The following is a 14,251-nucleotide window of genomic DNA, read 5'->3' on the forward strand; positions in this document are numbered from 1 at the left end:
TTTTTTTTTTTCATATATATGCGATGGGTGAACGACGGGAATTGAACCGCGCATAGTGGATTCACCGCCTTAATCCACTTGGCTACATCCGCCCCAGACTATGTTCTTATTTTTTCATTTTTTTTTCTAATTACTAATTAGAAATTATTGATGCAATTGGATTATCCATTATTGAAAACTTCTTTCTATACGACATTTTTAATCGTACTTACAGATGGTACAATATCCCCACATATCAAAATTTTTAATCTCCTAAATTTACTTACTCTTGACTTCTACGTAAATTTGACCATGATTAAAGACCGGCCTTCTAAAAAATAATCCCACGTGTGATAGTGTTTGCCATTGACTTTTATTTATTATCATGACATATGATAGCATAAAAGAAAATTGTTTTCTTTGGAACTTGAAAGCAATCTTGAATCAGAAGGTGTTAACGACATTCGAGGAATTAAAACCATTGTTCCTGCATTCGTTTCCACACATAATCTGAGCTTCCAAAACATGATCAACCAACCTTGTAACCATTACACTGTCCTAATGAGTGATCTATATTTCTCAATAGCATCACAGGTGGTAGATTTCAGCAATCCATTGTGCACCTTGTAACCATAATCTATATTTCTCTTATTAATTGTGTTGCATATTCACATTTTGTAGTGTTAAATGTTGAAAAAAAATACATGTAGATTATTGTTTTAAGTTTCTATCATTTTGTATCTATTTTTTAATACATGGTAGCTTATAGTTTAAAGTCCAACATATTATTTATGATTATTAATTGTGTTGCATATTCATATTTAATTGTGTTGCGTATTCATATTTTGCTTTCTTTTCCTCTGGCTACTAAGATGTTTCAGTTCGCCAGTTGTCTCTAGACTGCCCATGGATTCAGCAGCAGTTCGAAAGGTTGCCCTATTTGGGAATCTCCAGATCTATGCTTATTTTCAACTCCCCGAAGCATTTCGTCGATTACTATGCCCTTCTTCATCTCTGGGTGCCTAGGTATCCACCGTAAGCCTTTCCTCGTTTGAACCTCGCCCTTCACTTTTAAGGCTATGCCATCCTAAGGTGCTGCTAAATGGATGGATCTTATCAACGTCCATGAATGAGAAACCATAGATCGAACGCCGAATCGAAAAAATTGGGTCCTATCATAAAGCTTTTTGGATCGGCTCAGTTCAGGAGTGGAGATAAGCGACTCAAACCTCTGACATCCGCCGCAGGGTAAACCACAGCCCGACTGATTCTACCATAGAGGCCAACGATAGACAATAATTCCCCCCCCCCCCCCCCCCCCGAAACACAGTTTACAACTTTCATCGTACTGTGCTCTCAAAGAGCAACTCTTCTCAAAATCTCACTCAAAAGGTGCTGAGTTGAAATCCCACTCTAACTAAGGATTCTTGTGGTAGATATTGCAATGCTAAGTACTGTACGAATGGTTGTCGATTTTACCACCAGACTAAAAGTTTCACCACAGTCTATGCCAGTCTGTTGTCCTGCACCATCTCCTACAAGGCGGGCTTTGTGCCGCTCAGATTATTTTTATGCCTGAAAATCCACAAACTTCGAATAATATTAGCATTGGATGGACGGGCACTAAGTCCCACATCTTATTTTTAATTAAAGCATCGTATTCATCCTTCATAGAAAATGTTCCAATTATGTCTTTTAAAGCATTATTGGGTTCATAGGTAGGGGAGATATGGAGGTCGTAGTAGTGGTGTGAAGATTGAAGAGTTTTCTAGGTTTAAAAATTCAATGTTGCGCTCTTGTGGTCATTTGAGGAGAATGAGTGTGATTTATTTGTGGACTTATTTGGGAAGATTGATTGGTGGTCAGTGGAGTTGGTGGTATGGGCCTGAGAGTTTGGAGATGATGAAGGTGTGGGTTGAGGCGAGGCATGCAGTGGGCCGAGATGAAAGATTGGACTGTGATGATCTATTTCCTAATGGTGTTGCGGGTGTAGGAGAAGTGTATTGTTGTGGGGTTATCTCATGAGAGGGAAAATGCGCTGAACTTTGCTGAGATTGTATGGGAGAATGAAGAGGTGATATATTTTGGTCCTCGACTCCAAGAGTTGGAGTTAGGCCGTGAGATAAGTACGGGTTAAGATATAGGCCGGCCTGCATCCAAAAACTCATAAGTGGAGACATTAGTAGCATGTAATTTGGAAAAGGGAAAGGTGTTTTCATCAAAAGTTACATGCCTTGAAATGATTATTTTTCGACTTGATAAGTCGTAACATTTATAACCTCTATGATTTGTCGGATATCCCAAAAAAACACAAGGTGATGATCTGGCTTGCAATTTTTTACGTGAGGTGGATGGAATTAATGGATAGCATAAATATCCAAAAATCCGAAGATGAGAATAAGAGAGATCCTTTTGATAAAGAATTTTTGTGGGTGTTTGATAAGCAAGCTTTTTATTGGGAAGAATGTTGAGTAAATACGTGGCCATTTGTAGTGCATGGTGCCAGAATGAAGGAGGTAGAGAGGCATGGGCAAGAAGAGTTCGAGTAATATTATTAATTGTTTGAATTTTCCTTTCATCCTTTCCATTTTGAGAAGATGTATGAGGACAAGAAAAGTGAAAACTCATACCATTTAATTTACAAAGCTTGTGAAAGGGCCTATTATCATATTCCGTTCCATTATCACATTGAAAACATTTTATTTCTTTTTCAAATGGGGTTTTGATATAAGTACGATAAGATAGAAAGATTGAATATACCCGAGATTTGTTAGCAATTGGAAACGTCCATAAAAAGTTTGTAAAATCATCAAGAAATAAAAACATAATAACGATGCCCACCCGAACTTAGGGTAGGTGACGACCATAGTTCACTTTGCACAATATCAAAAGGAAATGAAGTAAAGGATAATGAGTCATAAAAAGGTAATTTAACTTGTTTCCCAAGTGAGCAAGAATCACAAAAAAAAAAAAATTTCCCCTAAATTTATTGCAAATAATAGTATTATTTTTGCGTAAAGAAATTAAAATAAGAGCTCCCGGATGCCCTAGTCGGTTATGCCATAGTTGGGGAGATAACACGGCAAAATTAGAGGGTGTTGATGTGTGAAAATAAGGCCTTGTAGTAATTGGATATAAGTCTCATGTGCTGTCACATCTCATTAAGTCCATCCCTGTCTAAAAATCCTTCACAGAAAATCCGTTACGATCAAATTCAACTGTGACATCATTATCAGTAGTGAATTTTCTTACGGAGACTAGATTTTTAATCAATTTTGGAACATGCAAGACATTATTTAAATTTAAGGGAGGATGAGGAATTGGTCAAAAAGTATTGCCACAACCACTAATTGGAATTGTATCATCACTACCAACAATAATAATTTTATTTTTATTCATATTAGAATAAGATGTAAGGTTACCTCCATTTGAAGTCATGTGAGATGTAGCTCCTGTATCCATGTACCATTGATCATCAGGAGGGGCAATTGAGAAAGTATGCATAGCCTGTTGAATATCAGTTGGTGTATACGAAGATTGACCCAAATTTGTTGATGCCAAGTGAGCTTGGGATGGTCTTGGTCCAAGTATTGATTGTGAGGCTAGTGGTGGTTGATTTCTTTGCCATTGGGCTGGTGTGGTAGGATATGGACAAGGTGGAGTAGCCCAAGGTTGCCATGGCCCATTCTACATGGGTGGATAAGACCAATTTTGCTAATTAGCGTTCTGCCAGAATGTGTTGTGCGGCTGGTATTGTGTTTGTCGGCCACCACGATTTCCTCTGCCCCTGCCGGGAGATTGGCGACCGCCTCTTCTGTCGCCGCGATTTGTGGAGTGGCCGCCTCGAGAACCAGAGCTACCACCACGGTTAGAGTTGCCACCGCGTGAAACAAAGCCGTTGTTTCTGCCACCGCGACCTCCTCGATTTTCCCCATAATTTCTGGCAGATTGATCATCGGCAGACGCGTGAAGAGCAGTGGGATCGTAGGGGTTAGCAGCCTTTTTCGCCATCGTTGTTTCCTCCAAGATATTCATGGATCGGGCTTTGTAAAAAAAAGGGGAATGGGGTCGTCGTGTCGAATTTGTGTTCCAACGGTAGCACATGCATCAGTTAAACCGGAGACAAGTCGAAGTACTAACCTGTTGTTTGATACAGGAGCGCCAACATTTGATAATTGTTATGCTAGTGTTTTTAGATGCTGGCAGTAGGAAGAGTCATCTGGAAACTTCTCCATCCGAACCGCAGAAAACTCTTGTTCCAGGTAGAGTGCCCTTGAATTTTTATTGTTTGAAAAAATCTCCTCTAGCCTGTTCCACGCGAGTTCAGCGGTAGAATTTCGTTCAATAATGGTATGCAGAAGATCTTCAGAGATTGTGACGTAAATCCATTGGCCGTCAACTCTTGACCAGAGTTCGGGATCCGTATCTTTAAGAGATGGGGAGGAATCCAATTTAGCTGCCTCCTTGGATGGAGGAATGATTTGGTCTAGAACTTTATATGCTTTGGCATGTATTTTGAATAGTTCTGACCAGGTAATATATTGGGCTTTTTCATTATCAAGTGTGACCTTGATGAAGGTATTGATATTAGAAACGGTGAGAGCCGGATGAAGTAAAAGAGAGGAGGAAGGAGTAGGTTGAGATTTAGAGGAAGAAGAGTAGTTTCGGCCAATTGTATTGTCTGCCATTGATATGGCTGCCCAGGGAGGAAGAAAATGACGAATAAAGTTTAAAGGAATAAAAACCTGGGTTGCTCTAATACCATGTAAGAAATATTATTTTCCCTGAGTTTATTGATTTGCCTTGAGCCTCATATATACAATTATGGGCAACGCTTATATTCCTAAATAAGGTACATAATAATACAATTAATCTAAAATATTCTAAGAATAATAATATTTACACATTTATCTAATTTCCATAATCTAATAAATTCAACCATTCAAACAGTTTGATTGCAGTGCAATCACGTACTTGGAAGAATAAGTGCTTGGAAAACTTGAAAATTCACTGATTACATGAGCTTTACAAAACCTTAGAAAAGCTTATGTGCCACTAGTAGCCCAGAGTAAACAACCTTATGTGCCACATGGCACAATTGTCTTTGAAACCCAATAATAATAAATAAATAAATGTATACAACCTTATGTGCCACCGGGCATCATTGTCCATTGTCCATACAGAACAGACCCTTCAACCACACAAATTATACTCAATGAGTTTCCTTCAAGTTTAACACTGAGAAGCCCTTTCTTCTTTGTTGTTTGTGTTGATGAGAACTCACTCACAAGGGGTCTCTTTACCACTAAACTATCACCCACAACTTCACCATTGCCAATCTATTGATACATTAAGTTATTAAGTTATTTGAATCCAATAGAATAAATTTTTTAGTGTACTGGAGATCGAAGAACACAATTCTCTAAATATTATTGTTCAAAATAATAGAATCAATCTTAATACACTTGAGAAAAGCATATTTGTATATTACATAATACTTGAAACCTATTGTAAAATGTGATACATATAAAAGAGGAAAAAGCTACACAATACTTGAACGCTTCTAAGTCATCACTTTATTCTTCAATCCAGCACTATGCCTCAACATCAACCTAATAATAAAAGAAATTAGTTACATATTGAAATAAGATTTTTAAGAAAGATTGAAACTATTAATATGTTATTACCCAATAAAATTGAGAACGATGATCACCACTGCCTGGGTGGAATACTTTCTACAATATGTGAAAATTCAAGGCTGGCGGATCCTCACAAGACCCTGTTCGATTCGTTGATGTGCCAAATTCTGAAAGCGAGGTATTTTCCCAATGCTAGTTTCCTAGGGGCGAACATTGGCTACAACCGTAGATATCTATGGAGGAGCATTCACGCGGGTCAAGGGTTATTGCGAAGAGGAGCTATTCGGCGGGTGGGAGGCGGTAAAGATACGTTAGTTTGAGGTCAGTTGTGGGTGGCAGATGCAAACAATGGACCTCTGAGTACGCCATGCATAGAAGAACTTCATGATGCTAAGCTGTGCCAATTAAAGACTAGCGAGGCCATGAAAAAAAGCCAGCGAATCACATGGCTCATGTGCTCAGACAAGCTGCTGGTTCCTCTTCTTTCCTTGGGGTGTGGATTACTCACCCACCTGATTGTATTTCGATGTTGATTTAATATATCCCAGTTTCCTTAAAAAAACTATAATATAAAACAGTTAATAAATAAATATAAAAGGAAACTAAAACATGATATAGCATTTTATACTGCAACATTAAAGAAACATAAATTGCATAATCACCAAAAAAGAACTTGTAATCCTTACTTCACCTATAGAAACTAATGTTAATAGAATGGGATGCTCCAAATTGTAAAGCCAAGCTCCAAATTGCTCTTCCTCAATCTTCTGTTTTAGTCTTGGTGATGGAGTGCTAGGTTTTGGGCTATATTTATAGGTGATTTAGGAGTGTTTGAGTACATCATGGAGCTGGGAGATTGAGTTTGATTTTAACTAGGAATTAAGCATGCATGTTTTTTAGGATTTTTTTTTATTTTAATCTTAATAATTTAGACATGCAGTTGAGTTTTAATGGGAGTTTGAAATTTAGTAAATTTAACAGAGAATTAATGGAGAATATAATTTTTAACAGGAAAAGGAATAATATTATATATATTATAATAATGATAAAATTAACAATACTTATAGTATATGTTGCTTCCTATTTCTAGTATTTGTATTGTCATATTATAAAAGTGTTTTAATATTGTCCTATTGTATTACAAATAGGAATTTTGAAATGGAATTATCGTACGAATAGAAAAGTAGGAAAGAATATATTTTATTAGGAATTGTATTACACTATTTTAAAATATTAGAATATGAATTTTAATGTAGAACTATAGTACGAATAGAAAAGTTGGAAAGAATTGATTATCGCGTTTTTCGCTACTTCACTCTTGCTAGGTATAGCGTAAGAGTTGATTGTGTTGGGATGATTTCCGGATTATGCCATTCTCAAGGGATGGCTGCTCGGAGTTACCCCTAAGTTGCTAACGTCAGAAAGTAAAGACATCGGTATTGTTTGACTGCATGTCACGCGCACACAAAAGATAAACGTCATAGTGAACTAGTAAAATGAATGCTAACAAGTGGTAATCAAATGAAAGGTAGATAGGGTTGAATTGCTTAGTGTGGATTAAGATGCTTATAGAATCATTAGACGTAGGGAAAGACGATGCAAATGCTAAGTCTAGAGAGTGGCTTGTCTCCTTCCGTAAGTTATACTACTAGGACTTGTTTAGGCCTCACCTAAACTTTTCCACAAATACCTTGCCTACAACTCCTTCCCAGCCAAGCCCTGTAGGGTTCCTGAGCTAGGAAATGCCAAGGATGGGAGCTTGGATTGACCTAGCATAGGTCAATCCCTCAAACAACCATAGGAGGTGATCAAGTTCCTCTGATGCAAACAAATCAATCCCCAACAACAAGACATAGAAGCATTGCAATCAATCAATCCCTAATTCAAGAACTAAGTCACAAAAGCATCATCATCACAAACTTTCACAATTCAAACCCTAGCTAAGCTAGCCTACAATAGCCATAGAAATCATAAAAGCATTCATAAATGTAAACCTAACCAAGCAAATAGAAATGAAAAGAGTAGAGATAATACCAAACAAATAGATTAGGAAATAAAAGAAGCCTTGCAAGATCTCTTGAATTTGGAGTTTGTCAATCTCTTCCTTCAATGAATCTCCCAAGAAATCCAAGCTTGAATCTATTAATATCTCTCTACAAATTGCTCTCTCTTCAATCTCATAATGCTAAGCTATCGAAGTATTCTAAAAACCTACCAAATGTCCTCTCCAAATCTGATCTAGAATTTCTTATTTATCCCCCCCTTTCAATCCCTTCCGCAGCTCTTCCACGCAACCTTCAATGCCCCGGGCAACGCTCGTTGTTTGGGAACTTATTTCGTCCAACGCGCGTCACAAAGCACGTTGTGATACGAGTTGAACATTCTGGAAATCAGCTCTGTTTGTGCCTCTCCACAACGCACGCGGCAACGCGCTTTGTGACCTTCGTAGCTTGGTCTCGGCTTGTCTTCTTTTCCCGCTTTCGCTCCGGTTGTGCCACTTTGCCTCGTTAGTTTAAGGCCGAAGCTTACTTAAACACATATAAAACACAAAGTGTGGTGTTAATTTACAGTAAAATGCAAAACATAGCTAATTGGCACGATATTGCTACACAAAGGATTGTTTTTAGCTTAGAATTCACCATAAATGAACCCAAAAAAAGTGTGTCTTTGACACTTATCACAAGTTTCAATCAAACCAATGATCACTTAAGTGTCAAAGATACACCTAACCCCAACTCAATGATAACTTAATTCTTCCAAAGGTCGATCAAGATAAGTGTCACGCAAACGGAGGGGGTGAAGTCCCTCATATCATGTAATAAATATGCTAGTCATGCACCCTTACTAAATCTACTCAAGGAATATACTAAGGAAGCCCCATACTTCTAAAAGATAGGATGAAAACTAAAAAAGGGATACCCTCTCACACCATTCATCAAGCATGCAATCCAAAATTGGTATTCACCTCTTATCTTGCAAAGGCTTATAGCCGAGCCACACTAGTGGGAACGATGTGTACAAACCAACCGACCCCGGCACGGAGCTTCGTGTTTTAACATCGGGGAAACTTTTTGTGGTCCCGACATAAGCGCTGGTTCTCACACACTTCCACCCTTATGCCAAAGACCGACTCCCCATGGAATAGATCTCTCTGTTTTAACCCGAGGAAGTCTTTTGTGATCCCGATATAAGAAATGACTCCCTCTTTTTGCTCTATTTTTTTCTCATCTCCTAAGACATCACCATTGGGACAACCGACTTCACGTAGAGTTCTACGCTTTTTCGAAGACAGTGCAATGGAATTGCCCCAAGTCCTAGCAAGATGGCTTACCTCTTTTCTTATCTCACGAGATGGCCTCAAATCATATGACTGCAAACTCAGGTATGTTACTAAATCTTAAAACAAATATGCTGGTCATTTTTAAATATTCATTGGTGATGGTTCTCACTTAAAAATAGATACTGTTGGGGATGTTCTAGTTTCTGATGGTAAGAATGATTTATTAGTCCGTGATGTCCATCATGTACCCCAACTAAGTCGTAATTTACTCTCTATTTGTCAGTTAACATGACAATATCCTTTTAAATTGTGAATTTACCGATAAGATTTTCTGCACTAAGGAACGAGCAACAAGTCGAGCCATAATAGTGGGTCAACGTAAAGGGGATCTTTTTTTTTTTTTAATCCAAACCAAAGGAAGCACACTTTTCCAATAGACAAAAGTTAGAGAATGAAGAGCTGTGGCACCAACACCTTGGACATCCGCAAAAATCCACTGTTCAATTATTACGCACTAAGAATTTAATTCATGTTAGTTCAAATAACAAGCTGGACATTGTTTGTGAAAGTTGTCAATTAGACAATCTTAGCAAACTACCTTTTAATTCATCTTCTTCTTCCAGTATTGGTGTTTTTGACAAAATTCATTTTGACATTTAGGTACCAGCCCCTATATGTGATAGTCTTAAGTTAATTTTTTCTTTTTTATTTAGTAATTTATTAACATTTATAATAATAAGGTTTCGAAAAAAGAGATCTATTTTTTTTTTTAAATTGAAATATCAAGTAAAAAATGTTGCTTTAAGCGTAACACTAATGTTTAGCCTTTTGAATTAAATACATAATGAAAATTGGTGCCCATTGCAATTTTTGACATGATAAAATGACTAAAGTGATCACATTTATGTTGAACTTTTTTATTAAAATGCTTTTTTTTTTTTTTTAAAGGAGAGGAAGAAGAAGGAGAATGAGTGGTTAGAAAGAAGGGGGAGGAGGAGAATGAGAGGAAGAGGAAGCCAAGGGAGAGGAAAGAAGATTTATATATGGAGTTAATTCCTTTTGAGGTCCTTTGTCTTTGGTGTCAATTTCAAATTTAGTCCCAGACTATCATTTTTATCATTTAACATCACAGACTATCATTTTTTGGACACTTTTAGTCCTTGTCATGACTTTTCATATTTTTAGTAAGGAATTAACTCTTTATATATGATATTAGTTTTAAGAGTTAATTTCATTACGTGAGACCTTTCATTACTAATTTTACTTTCAAAGGAGCATGGAATCCTCAATAAAAAGAGAGACGTGTGCTCAAATTTTCATATTGTATAGTAAGTGAGTACGTAAATCATGCATTTCACATCTCTTTATGAATTGGAAAGAGATAATTTACTATATCATTTTGTGATAGTCTTATCTCTTAAGTTAATTATTTCTTTTTTTTATTTAATAATTTAGTAACATTTATAATAATAAGGCTTTGAAAAAAGAGATATGTTTTTTTTTTTTTTAATCAAAATATCAAGTCAAAAATGTTGCTTTAACCGTAACACGAATGTTTAGCATTTTGGATTAAGAACATAATGTAATTTTTTAGCATTTTTTGACATGATAAAATGGCTAAAGTGATCAAATTTATGTTAAACTTTTTATTAAAATACCTTTTTTTTTTTTTTTAAAAAAAAAAAAGGAGAAGAAGGAGGAGGAGAAGAGAAGGAGAATGAGAGGATGAGGAAAGAAGATTTATATATGATATTAGTTTTAAGAGTTAATTCTATTTTTGTCTTAAATTTATAGGTGACAGCCCATTTTTAGTCTATTTTTTTTATTTATTAGAACATGCACATTTAGTCCTTGTGTTATTGTTGCATGACCAATTTTTTATTTTTTTTTTGAGCTAAAGGACTTAATTCATTAAATTAGAAGCAAGCTAAGACAATCAACAAGAAAATGAGGTGGAATGTCAAACCATTCCCCTCAACCTAACTCAGAAACGGCTTCCCGAGCACCAATGTGGGCAGCACGATTCGCAGATCGCTTAACACAGGAGAAATTAACACCATGAACACTGGATGACAATTCCTTTACATCAACAATAACTAAACCAAAAGCAGAAATATAAGAGTCTGGATTTAAAGCAAAATAAACTAATTGAAAGTCCGTTGGTTCATAAACTAAGCAAAATAAACTAATTGAAAGCAAAATAAACTATAAGAGTCTGGATTGCATCATAAATTTCTTTGGGTTCATTTAGAAAGCGATAGAAAAATGGCTTCTGGCGCAAGAAAAATGACTTCTGAAAAATAAGTTATTTTAATTTCCAAAAACATGCATTTTCCTTTCTAATGTTTGATTGCATTATGTAAAATTGTCAATGAATTAATTAACTTAACATTTTAATAAAATAAAAAGAAGAGGGGAGGGGAGGGGAGAGCTGAGAAAATAAAATTTGATGGGCATGAGGCAAGAGCTAGGTAGTTTGTTTGTATATAATAATAGTGGATATCTATAATTGTAGGCATTTGAATCTGAGTAGCGCAATAATGCAAGTATATATATGTGAAGAGGTAGGCAGGACGAAGAACATCGAACATCGAACATCGAGAAATAAATAAAAAGAATTAGTCCATTGGAGAAGCTAGATATAAATAAAAGATCGTGTTTCTCCAATGGCGTCAATAACAGTAGCTTATTATTATGTTCTTGTATTGTTTGTTTGCAGCGCCTATGGGAAACCAGATTTGGAGATGAATCCTTCAGCCTCGAGCTGGCAAACTGTAACTGAAAACGTGGGTGTTTCCGCCATGCACATGCAGTTGATGACAAACAACAGGGTTGTCTGGTATGACGCCATTAATCTTGGTCGCTCCGCACTGATGCAGAATCCTAAGTGGTGCAGAAAAGATGATAAGGGCCGTGAAGACTGCTGGGCTCATGGCGTTACCTATGATCTCGACACCGCTAAAGTTGTCAAGACACTCAAGGTATATATATAATACTGGCCTGGCCTGGGTACAATTTATTTCATTAATTAATTAATTATATTGTTTTTATGCATGTATGTTTAGTTGAGCCTGAATACATGGTGCTCGTCGGGAGGGCTGTCGAGCACCGGAAAATTGATAAGCACCGGAGGCTACGACAAAGGTTTTCGAGGAATTAGAATCCTGGAACCCTGCGATTTATGCGATTTCAAGGAAGATGTTGGACTTTCTGCAAACAGATGGTAAGCATTATTATTTTCAAATTCTGATCTTATAATAATTAATTTAATTTAATTTAATTTAATTTACTACGTTGAACTGAACTGGCAGGTATGCTTCTCAACAAGTCTTGGAAAATGGTGATTTTATCGTGGTGGGAGGAAGAAAATCTCACAACTATGAAATTGTCCCGCCAGATCAGCTTAAATTCCCGAACAAACAATTTCCGCTTCGGCTGCTCGAGGAAACCACCGACGGCTTTCTGGAGAATAATTTGTATCCATTTGTGTACCTCCTCCCCGACGGCAATGTCTTCCTCTTCGCCAACGATCGCTCCATTATTTTCAACCCTAGAACCGGAAAGACGATTCGGGAGCTTCCTAAGCTGCCAGGGGGGTCCCGGAACTACCCGGCCTCGGGGCAATCCGCGCTTCTTCCTCTCAAACTCACCAAAGCGAATGATTTTGTGAAGGCGGAGGTTTTGGTTTGCGGCGGCAATACACACGAAGCCTTCAAGGTCACGGAGCATCCGCCGAGGCAATTTCCGCCGGCGTTAAAGGATTGCGGCAGGATTGTTGCGAATCAGGAAGGGGCCAAGTGGGAAATTGAGGAGATGCCGTCGGGGAGGGTTATGGGAGATATGTTGATTCTCCCCGATGGGAATGTCCTCATAATTAATGGCGCGAAAACCGGGACCTCTGGTTGGGACGGGGCGGAGGAACCAAATTTCACTCCGGTGCTTTACAGCCCGGATAAACCGAAAGGGGAAAGGTTTACTGAGTTGACACCAACAAAAATTGCCAGAATGTACCATTCCACTTCTGCGGTTTTGCCCGACGCTAAGATCTTAGTAGCGGGAAGTAACACCCACGATTCCTACGATATGAAAGCCAAATACCCAACCGACATGCGCGTCGAGAAATTCTCGCCGCCGTACTTAGCCCCCGCACTGCAAAAGTTTCGGCCGCAGATCGTGGAGAAGCTTTCCCAAACGGAATTGGTTTATGGAAAGAATTTCAATATCCATTTCAAGCTAGATGATGCGGCGGACATGTCTAGTATTAAGGTTACCATGTATCCGCCGCCTTTCACCACTCACGGGTACTCTGAGGGCCAAAGGATGCTGATTTTGGGACTCACCTCTGTGGCCAAGGATACCATCTCCGCCGTGGCGCCGTCCTCTGGCAAGCTTGCACCACCAGGCTATTACTTGATCTTTGTTGTGCACCGTGGCGTACCCAGCAAGGGATTGTGGGTGCATATTAAATAGAACAGAATAGAAGATACGGGCTCGCTTGTTCAGTGTTGACAGTATTTGGGTGCAATTAGCCTTACATGCTGATTGAGTCATTGAATTATCGTGATTTGTATCTTTTTATAGTGCAGACGAACTACGGTGTGAGGGGTGGGGGGTCCCTTAGAGTGGGGAATCCAACCTATAGAATAGAAGACGATGGGCATTGAATTTTTTTTTATTTTTGTAATCTTGTACAGAGTACCATATAATAATATATACAGTACAACATTTTCTATAAGAACTTATGAGCACAGTTCTTAAATTCTTTACATAAATTAATAAATTAAAGAAATTGAAGAGTGGGAGGAAGGTAGAGGTTTGCAGGTTTGAAACATCTCAAAATTATACGTACAATTGTTAAATTTTGTTTCTTATGAAATGGTAATTGTGATTTCTTTCCTCCTATGATAGATTATTAATGCAATCATGAGTGGGTGGAATACTGGAAAATATAGATGTATACTCATGATTATTGTTGTTGGGAGAAGGAGTTTGTGTCACCAACTCTAGTTCTCCCAAATGGAGTCCCAGCCCTTTGCTTTCTCTATCTTCCTCTCTTCTTTCAAACCTTTAATTTCCGGCGGCCTTTTCACCTTAGTGCATGTGAAAAATGATACTAATAAACAAAGTTATAAGTGTAATAACATATATTATCAAATGATAATGTAATTAAAATTTAAATGATCTTGGAGTGTAATTAAAATGATACTTGAACGTGCAAAAAATGAAACTAAACAATACTATAACGTATATGCAAATGAAATGATACGACGTAGTTTTACTTCATGATGCACATTGCAATGTGGATTATGTGGACCATAGATAAACGTTCATTTTTAGTATAATGTTTGTTTTT

General features: G+C 37.4%; 3 protein-coding genes across 3 annotated transcripts; 1 reads left to right on the plus strand and 2 right to left on the minus strand.

Annotated features, from left to right (window-relative positions):
* Positions 1 to 3,693: 3,693 nt before the first annotated feature.
* On the minus strand, positions 3,694 to 3,990 carry LOC109183756 (rRNA 2'-O-methyltransferase fibrillarin-like). The gene has a single exon (XM_019333822.1). The coding sequence runs from the start codon at positions 3,988 to 3,990 to the stop codon at positions 3,694 to 3,696; it is 297 nt and encodes a 98-aa protein (XP_019189367.1).
* Positions 3,991 to 4,157: 167 nt separating this feature from the next.
* LOC109183757 lies at positions 4,158 to 4,667 on the minus strand. The gene has a single exon (XM_019333823.1). The coding sequence runs from the start codon at positions 4,665 to 4,667 to the stop codon at positions 4,158 to 4,160; it is 510 nt and encodes a 169-aa protein (XP_019189368.1).
* A 6,820-nt stretch (positions 4,668 to 11,487) lies between these two features.
* Positions 11,488 to 13,637, plus strand: LOC109183755 (aldehyde oxidase GLOX1-like). The gene is made up of 3 exons (XM_019333821.1): positions 11,488 to 11,879; positions 11,964 to 12,121; positions 12,210 to 13,637. Exons 1-3 carry the CDS (start codon positions 11,565 to 11,567, stop codon positions 13,366 to 13,368), a joined length of 1,632 nt encoding a protein of 543 aa, XP_019189366.1. The 5' UTR covers positions 11,488 to 11,564; the 3' UTR covers positions 13,369 to 13,637.
* The last annotated feature ends 614 nt before the right edge of the window (positions 13,638 to 14,251 follow it).

Source organism: Ipomoea nil, unplaced genomic scaffold, assembly GCF_001879475.1.
Source record: "Ipomoea nil cultivar Tokyo-kokei standard unplaced genomic scaffold, Asagao_1.1 scaffold1163, whole genome shotgun sequence".
Classification (NCBI taxonomy): Eukaryota; Viridiplantae; Streptophyta; class Magnoliopsida; order Solanales; family Convolvulaceae; genus Ipomoea; species Ipomoea nil.

What these genes read in the sequence shown, in the direction of transcription:
- LOC109183757 (XM_019333823.1), bottom strand. Translation starts at nt 4,667, where the DNA reads ATGGCAGACAATACAATTGGCCGAAACTACTCTTCTTCCTCTAAATCT.
- LOC109183755 (XM_019333821.1), top strand. Translation starts at nt 11,565, where the DNA reads ATGGCGTCAATAACAGTAGCTTATTATTATGTTCTTGTATTGTTTGTT. An exon ending in AAGTTGTCAAGACACTCAAG is followed by an intron (nt 11,880 to 11,963) that starts GTATATATATAA and finishes ATGTATGTTTAG; the next exon opens with TTGAGCCTGAATACATGGTG. An exon ending in GGACTTTCTGCAAACAGATG is followed by an intron (nt 12,122 to 12,209) that starts GTAAGCATTATT and finishes CTGAACTGGCAG; the next exon opens with GTATGCTTCTCAACAAGTCT.
- LOC109183756 (XM_019333822.1), bottom strand. Translation starts at nt 3,990, where the DNA reads ATGGCGAAAAAGGCTGCTAACCCCTACGATCCCACTGCTCTTCACGCG.